The sequence below is a fragment of the Rhincodon typus genome, chromosome 6 (genome assembly GCF_021869965.1).
Source record: "Rhincodon typus isolate 14 chromosome 6, sRhiTyp1.1, whole genome shotgun sequence".
NCBI classification, from domain to species: Eukaryota; Metazoa; Chordata; class Chondrichthyes; order Orectolobiformes; family Rhincodontidae; genus Rhincodon; species Rhincodon typus.
Window position 1 is genome coordinate 2629456 of NC_063337.1, and position 8815 is coordinate 2638270.

Sequence of the window (8815 nt, forward strand, 5' to 3'; positions counted from 1 at the left end):
ATGTCCCCTCCTGGCTCTTCTTAGCTCTCTCTTTAGGTCCTTCCTGGACCACCCCTGGCAGTGTGCTCCAGACTCCTACCACCTTCTGCGTAAAAACTCCCCATTACGTCTCCTTTGAACTCCCCCCTCACCTTTAAATGCATGCCCTACGTTATCACTTGGTCTGCTATTACATACCACCAATTGTTAGCCAGAAACAGTCCCCATTAGCAGCCATTCATTTTCCTGGACTGATTGTTATCCACTCTTTTGTCTATCCAACTGTTCTTGTCTCTCTTTGGGCTGTATCTCCACCCACCCTATTTTCTGTATAAAAACTATGCCTTTCCTCGTTACCATCTGTTCTGAAGAAAAGTCGCTGGACCTGAAACATTGACTCTGACTTCTCTCCACAGAGGTTGTCAGACCTGCTGAGGTTTTCCAGCAATTTCTGATTTTGTTTCTGATTTACAGCATCCGCAGTTCTTTCAGTTTTTGTTTAAATTTATTTCTCCACGGTTAATACGGTTTTTGTTTGTGCATGTACGTACACATGCAGGGTTTAAGAGAGGAGTTAGAGTTTCAGCTTGTACAGGTACCATAGAATCATACAATACAGAAGAGGCCCTTCAGCCCATCAAATCTGTATCACCAAACTACACTAAATCTATACAAGCCCCACCTGACAACAAAAGCCTTGAATGTTGAATGTTATGGCATGAAGTGCTCTTCCAAGTACATTTTTTTTTAAAAAGTTGAGAGGTTTCCCCCTCAATACCCCTGGTAAAACCATTTTTCCTCAAATCCTCTCTAAACCTCCTGCCTTTTACTTTAAAATTATGCCCCCTGTTATTGACCCTTCATCTAAGGGGAATAACCGTTTTCTATTCACCCTGTCCATGCCCCTCATAATCTTATGCACCTCCATCAGGTCCCCCTCAACCTTCCCTGTTCCAAAAAAAAAACCTAGCTTATCTAACCTCGCTTCAAAGCTAAACTGCTCCATCCCAGGCAACACCCTGGTAAATCTTCTCTGCACCACGCCCCCCCACCAGTGTAATCACATCCTTCCTATAGTGAGGTGACCAGAACTGCACACTGTACTCCAGCTATGGCCTAACCAAAGCGCTGTACAGCTCCAACATCACCTCCCTGCTCTTATAATCTAGGCCATGATTGATAAAGGCAAGTGTCCCATCTGCCTTTTTAACCACTGTATTAATGTGTCCTGCCACTTTCAGGTATCTGTGGACAAACACCCCAAGATCCCTCTGTTCCTTTTGAGCTTGCTAGTGTCCCACCATTCATTGAGCTCTCCCTTGTCTTGTTCCTTTTTTTTCCCAAAGTACATCACCCCACACCTACCAGGGCTGAACTTCATCTGACCAATCCTCCTCCAGCCTCCTGCAACCCAAGACCTTCTTCCTCAGTGCCAACCACCTGGTCAATCCTCATGTTTGTCTGTGAATAGAATTGACTAATTTGTCATGCAGTAGTTTAAGTACAAAAAACTGTTTTCTGTTCGCTGGAGTCCACCAGCCCAATAAATTGGAGTAATTGGATTACTCAGCAATGCATGAATATCAGCACACTTTCTCAAGTGGGTCATGTCAAAGCAACTAAATTTTTTTCCTTCTGAAGTAGGACACATTTCAGTTTCACTAGAATGATAACAAAGGAAATGTAGTGTGTCCTGCTCATCATGGTAAGTTGCCAAACAGCTCGTGTTGGATGGAGGATGAGAGATTTAAAAGAAAAGGAACTCAGAATGTCTACTTAACCAGGAGCATTTAGTCCAAGGACATTCCAAAGCATTGCACAGCCATGGAAGTACTTTTTAATTGCCCTTGTCATCACATGAAAACCTAAACCTGCAATTTTCACACAGCAAGACCTCACTATCATTGATTGAATAGAGTGAGTGATCTGATAATCCTTGTGCTTTTCTTAAAGTCAGAGCCACGCAATACAGTGTCCACCCCAGTCCAACACCAGCACCTCCACATCATGCGTTTTTTAAACAAACATGTTAGGTGGCTTTCTTTATGACTGAATGCCATTAGCTCTTGAATGTCACCCCATGGGAAAGCCTGGGCCTCAGTGTATGCATGTCACCCAAAAGACTGCACCCACTGACCTTGCGTCACTTCTCTGGTCGTGGCCTCTGATGCTGCACCAGGTTTCTGTGGGATTCAAACCCACAGCCTTCAGACTGCACACTCAGCCCAGGCTCAAACTTTGGGATCACAGGGGGAAAACAATATTTTGCTCTTAAAGTGCTCTAATAATACACAATCTGATCACATGTAAATAATGATGTGGAGGTGCCGGTGTTGGACTGGTCTGCACAAAGTCAAAAGTCACATGACACCAGGTTATAGTCCAATAGGTTTATTTGAAATCACAAGTTTTTGGAGCACTGCTCCTTCATCAGATGAAGTTAAGTATACAAATAACTCACTGTGCAGATGCAGAGGGAAATTACAAAGACTGCAGTCCTTTATCAAATTATAGCTAAACTCATTAAAAAGTTGCAGACATTCAGCTAATAGGAAATGTGTTATAGAAAATCCTTGAATTTTAAATAAAGTTTAGTATAGAAAATTAAGGGCAGCACTTGAATTATTAAATGTGGCTGTTATTGCTGATTGAACTAGAAATTACACTTTAAATTTACACATTTATTAAAAGTTGTCTGATAATCAGAAGATATCCACGTTAAGTGCATCAGTTTATTGATGTGCATTTCTATAGTACCTTTAACGCGTTAAACCGTTTGTTGATGCTCAGCAGGAGTGTCAAACATTTGACCCCAGCGCACGTCAGGAATTATGAGTGCAAACAACTGGTCAAAGAGATAGGCTTTACAGAGCATCTTAAAGGAAGGGAGATCTGTCAAGGGGCTGAGGGGTTTAAGGAGGGGCTCCTGGAACGTACGGCCCAGGCAGCTGAAGGCATAGTCACTAATAGGGACTAATCAAAATCAAAAATGCATAACAGACTAGAACTGGAGGAGTGCAGAGGCCTTGGAGAGTTGTAGGGCTGGAGGAGATTACAGAGATAAACTGATTTAATAAGAAAGGTGTGCATTTTATATGGACTTTACAAAGCACTTTACAGCCAACGAATTACTTTTTAACATCACAGCTACGATATAGAAGATACAACAAACTCAGCAAACTACCACATATAGCAACACAGTAGGTGTCTGGATAGCTTGTTCTTATCGATGCTAACTTTCAGAATCAATGCTGGCCAGAACATAGGAAATAGCTTTCCTCCCATTTGGAAAAGGGAGACCTTTTACACTGATCCAAAGGAGCAGAGTGTGCCTCATCACCACGGGAGATGGGCATTGCTGGCTGGCCAGCATTTATCACCCATCCCTAACTACCCTCAAGAAAGTGATTCTGAGCTATCTTCTTGAACCACTGCAGTCCACATGCCGTACACAATGCTCGTAGGAAGGAAGTACCAGGATTTTGATCCAGTGATACTGAAGGAACTGCGATATATTTCCAAGTCAGGATGGTGCGTGGCTCGTAGGGGAACTTGCAGGGGGATGGTGTTCCCATGTATCTGTTGCCCTTGTCCTTCTAGATGGAAGTGGTTGTGGGTTTGGCAGGTGATGTCTAAGGATCTTTGGCAAGTTGTTTCTGTGGTTCTTGTTGATGGTACACTGTTGTTCATGGAACTGAGATGACTGACCTCCAACAACCAACTTCATTTGTACCAAGTATGAGTCCAACCATTACTGAACTTCACCCCCACTTCTGCTCCAATGTCTTATGACCTTACGTACATTCCGTTCAATGCAGCCTTGACATCAGGGCTGTCACTTCACCTCACTTCTAGAATTCAGCTCTTTTGTCCATGCTTGAACCAAGTCTGTAATGAGGTCAAGAGCTGTGGTCCTGAGTAGTTTATTGCTGAGTAAGTAGTGCCTGATCGCACTGTTGAGGACACCTTCCATTACACCGTGGATGATTTAATAACACTTTCAACCGGCATACACTATAGGGTCTTTTAGGGTCAGCACACGGCTCCAAATTTTCATTCCAAACACGAACACAATGGAAGCTCAGAGACTGTGAGGGAACAACAGTACGTCTGCCACTAACATCCAGATATCGTCTTTAGGATGAAATGTTAAACTGACGACCCCAATGGTCCCACAGCCACAGTTTCTCAAGACCAAGATTTATCCTTCAGTTCAGATCACAGGAACCAGATTATCTGATTGTCATCCCATTTCTGTTTGCAGGAGCTCCATATAGCAGATGGTGATGCAGTGGTAACGTCACTAGACAAATAATCCCAACGTCCAGGCTGATGTTCAACAAAGGTTCAAATTTCATCACACCAACTGGTGGAATTTAATTAATTTAAAAATTGGCATTAAAAGCTAATAACTGTGACAACAAACTATCACCTAATTGTTAAGAATCTACAGGAGCTCTGTGGGCTCTTGTGGTGCAGTGGTAGTGTCCCTACCTCGAAGCCAAAGGCTCAGGCTCAAAGCCATCTTGCTGCAGAGGTGTTTAATAACGTTACTGGAAAAATAGCTGCAGGAACTTCATGTTTACAAATTGGCCACCACCTTTCCCTACATTGCAACAGGGAACTACAGTTTACAAGAGCCTCATTAGCTGTAAAGTGTTTTGGAACGTCTTGAGGTTGCTATACAAAAGGTGCTATATAAATGTATCCTCTTGTGTTTTTGCTGCTTATCCATAAGCAATGACAGTGGTGACAAGACCAACATCTTCTCCTCTCCCTACACCACCACCACCACTCCCACTCCCACTCACAGCCAGGGGATTGGCTCGGCAAGAAAAGCAAATGAATTTTGTTTCGAAAATCAAGAAATGGCAGAGCCGGCGAACGCAGAAGTTAAAATGCAAGAGCTGCATTCCAGCAGTCCACTCTCCTTTTCTGGTTACAGCCAGCAGAGCTAAGGCAAGACAGAGAGCAGCAGTAGAGTCAGGAACAGTGGGAGAGTCAGCTCAACAGTGGAAGAGGATGCGATCAGACCTTTCTGAATGGCGTAGTACCGTGCAACCTCTACATTTGGGTTCAGCTTGGAGCTTGAGGTGTCGAACCACATAGCAATACACTTGCCACTCCCCCGATCATGTTCTGTGAACGAATACGAGTCACTCCACACCTTCTCGCAAAGGTCCCGGGGGGTTGGGAAAACTTGAGTAAACTTCTGGCATTTGGTTTTCTCTGGGCAGTTGTTTACTCCTAAAATTTCAGGAAAAGAAAACAAAATCTTATCGGTAAATGTCCGAAGAGTCACAGGTCAAACACCTTCATTAAGCCCAATGAAAAGTAACGTGAGCATAGGCTTAACTGCAATGAGTGACAAGTACAAACTTGGGAATCTGGTGCAAGTGGGAATCTCTCTGAAATGAAGAAAATCAGAACAGGAGTAGGCCATTCGGCCCTTCAAGCCTGCACTGCCATTCAATATGATCATCCCCTGTTCCCATTTTCTCCCCCTACACTTCGATCCCTTTGGCTCCAAGAACTATATTTAATCGCCTTTTTGAAAATATTCAATGTTTTAGCTTTGTGGTAGAGAATTCCACAGGCTCAACACTCTCGAAGTCATTTCTCCTCATCTCAGCCCCAAACGGTCTATCCCGTATTTTTAGACCATGACTCCCTGGTCATTGGCAACATTCTTCTGGAGTTGATCTTCTCTAGTCCTGTTAGCATTTTATAGATTTCTGAGAGATCTCCCTAATTCTGCTAAACTCCAATTAATACAGTCCTTAACCAAACTAGTCCCTCTTCATATGTCAGTTCTGCCATCCCAGGAATCAGTCTGGTAAGTCTTTGCTGCACTGCCTCCATTGCCAGAACATTCCTCCTTCAGTAAGAAACCAAAACTGAACATAATATTCCAGGTGTGGTCTCACCAAGGCCCTGTACAATTGTAGCAAGTCATCCCTGTGCTCCTGTACTTGAATCTTCTCACTATGAAGGCAAACATACCATTTGCCATCCCCACCACCTGCTGTACCTGTCACCAACTGGTGTACAAGGATGCACAGGTCTCATTGCACCAGCCCCCTTCCCAATGCATTGCCATTCAGAGAAGAATCTGCCTTCTTGTTCTTGCTACCTTACATTTATCCACATTATACTTCACCTGACAAGCCGTGTCCAAATCACACTCTGAATGAGTGAGAAGTCACACGACACCAGGTTATAATCCAACAGATTTATTTGAAATTACGAGCTTTCGGAGCACTGCTCCTTTGTCAGGTGACATCACCTGAAGGAGGAATGAGGCTCTGAAAGCTTGCGATTTCAAATAAACCTGTTGGACTATAACCTGGTGTCGTGTGACTTCTCACTTTGTCCACCCTGTCCAACACCAGCACCTTCACGTCACATCACATTGAAGCATCTCTGCATCCTCCTCACAGCTCAACTTCCCATCAAGTTTTGTTTCATTTACAAACTTGGAGATATTACATTTAGCTCTCTCATAGCGGGTCTCAGCACCGAATCCTGCTATACCCCACTGGACATTGGCTGCCCATTGATTCCTACTCTTTTTTTTCCTGTCTGCCAACTAGTTCTCTAGCCACATCAATACACTAGCCCCAATCTCACGCACATTAATTTTACATGTTAATCTCTTAAGTGGAGCCTTTCAAATGCTTTCTGAAAGTCCATGTAAAGCATACCACAAGAACCAGAAACGGGAGCAAGCAAGTTAACCTCTCGAGCCTGCTTTTTATTTTCATTTACTTGAGTTGTGGGCAACACTGGCTGGTCAGCATTTTTGCCCATTCCCAGTTGCCTTTGAGGTGGTGGTGGTGAGCTGCCTTCTTGACCTGTTGCAATCCATGTGCTGTAGGTAGACACACAATGCCATAGGGAGGGAACTCCCAGATTTTGACCCAGCAACACTGAAGGAATAGCACACAAATTACCGCAGATGCTGGAATCTATAAATGCTGGAGAACACAGCGGGTCAGGCAGCATCCATGGAGAGAGAGCGACATCTGAACTATCAACATCTTTTCTCCCCCAGCAATCTACACTCCAAAGCCACCACCCCTCTGTCCCCAAACTATAGCATAAATGCTGCCCCCCTCCACACTTCACATCAGCTCTGATGAAGAGTCAACTAGACTCAAAACATTAGCTTGCTCTGTCTCCATGGATGCTGCCTGGCCTGCTGTGATCGCCAGCATTTGTTGTTTTCAGTATTAAAGGAATGGCAATATATTTCCAAGTCAGGATAGTGAGTGGCTTGGAGGGGAACTTGCAGGGGATGGCGTTCCCATGTATCTGCTGTCCTTGTCCACGTAGATGGAAATGGTTGTGGGTTTGGAAGGTGCTGTCTGAGGATCTTTGGTGAATTTCTGCAGTGCATCTTGTAAACAGAATACACTGCTGCTACGGAGTGCTTGTGGACTTGGTGCCAATCAAACGGGCTGCTTTATCTTGGATGCCATCAAGCTTCTTGAGTGTTGTTGGGGCTGCACTCATCCAGGCAAGTGGGGAGTCAGGTGGTGAGTTACTCTCTGCAGTATTCCTAGCTTCTGACCTGTTCTTGTAGCCACTATGTTTAGGTAGTGAGTCCAGTTGAGTTACTAGTCAATGATAACCCAAGAACGTTGATAGTGAGGGATTCAGTGATGGTAACACCATTGAATGTCAAGGGACAGTAGTGAGAGTGTCTCTTATTGGAGGAGATGGTCATTGCATGGCATTTGTATGGCACAAATGTTACTTGTCATTTGTCAGTCCAAGCCTGAATATTGTCCGCATTATGTTGCATTTGAACATGGACCGCTGCAGTATCCGAGGAGTAGCTAACTTTTGTGCAATCATCAGTGAACATCCCCACTTCTAATATTATGATAGAGGGAAGGTCACTGATGAAGAAACCGAAGATGGTTGGGCCTAGGACACTACCCTGAGGAACTCCTGCAGAGATGTCCTGGAGCTGAGATGACTGACCTCCAATAACCTAAACCATCTTCATACACATACCAGATATGACGCCAACCAGCAGAGAGTTTGTCCCTGATACCCACCAATTCCAGTTTTGCTAGGGCTCTTGATGCCACACTGCTCCGTCACTTTAATACAATCATGGCTGATCTCATCTTGGCGTCAACTCCCCCTTTCTGCCAACTCCCCACCATCCATTAACCATTACTAATTAAAAATCTATCTCCTCCCTCAAATTATTTAATGTCCATCACACACTGGGACAGTGAATTCCACAGATTCATGACCCTTTGAGACAAGTAATTCCTCCCCATGTCTGTTTTAAATCTGTTATCCCGAATCTTAAAACTATGACCTCTTATTCTAGATTATCCCAAAAGGGAAACATCCCTTCTACATCTATTTTGTTAATCTCTTTAGCATCTTATACACTTCAATCGGATCTCCTCTCATTCTTTTTAACTCCAGCAAGCATAGCCCTAAACTGTTCAATTTCTCCTCAGTGGACAAATCTTTCATCTCTGGAAATTATTTTTCAAATTAGCATTTTGACTCTAGTTCAGAACTTTAAAAGGAGCCGAGTCAACAGAGAATGCCTGGTAGGGGCAGTTATCTGTCAATCATCTGAAAGCAAATTGGCATTAACACAATAACAGATAGCTGATGTAGCAGCAACAACCAAGGATGAGTGTCCTCAGCTCCTTAGAAGAGTATCAGAGATAGTAGGAACTGCAGATGCTGGAGAATCTGAGACAACAAGGTGCAGAGCTGGATGAACACAGCAGGCCAAGCAGCACCACAGGAGCAGGAAGGCTGATGTTTCGGGCCTAGACCCTTCATCAGAAATGAAGAA

At 43.9% G+C, this 8815-nt stretch overlaps 2 protein-coding genes across 7 annotated transcripts in view; one reads left to right on the forward strand and one right to left on the reverse strand.

Annotated features, from left to right (window-relative positions):
• The window catches only part of LOC109936825 (RING finger protein 121), a 28450-nt gene extending 25494 nt beyond the window's left edge, over positions 1–2956 (forward strand). The window contains exon 6 of the mRNA XM_048597853.1: positions 2773–2956. Coding sequence (XP_048453810.1) covers positions 2773–2956 — 184 coding nt within the window. The remainder of the gene's footprint in view (positions 1–2772) is intronic.
• A 640-nt stretch (positions 2957–3596) lies between these two features.
• Positions 3597–8815, reverse strand: part of folr (folate receptor) — a 23705-nt gene continuing 18486 nt past the window's right edge. For all 6 annotated transcript variants that reach the window (XM_048598444.1, XM_048598445.1, XM_048598446.1 and 3 more), the window contains one exon: positions 3597–5226. In XM_048598444.1, the coding sequence (XP_048454401.1) occupies positions 4934–5226 (293 nt within the window). In that variant the 3' untranslated portion in view covers positions 3597–4933. The remainder of the gene's footprint in view (positions 5227–8815) is intronic.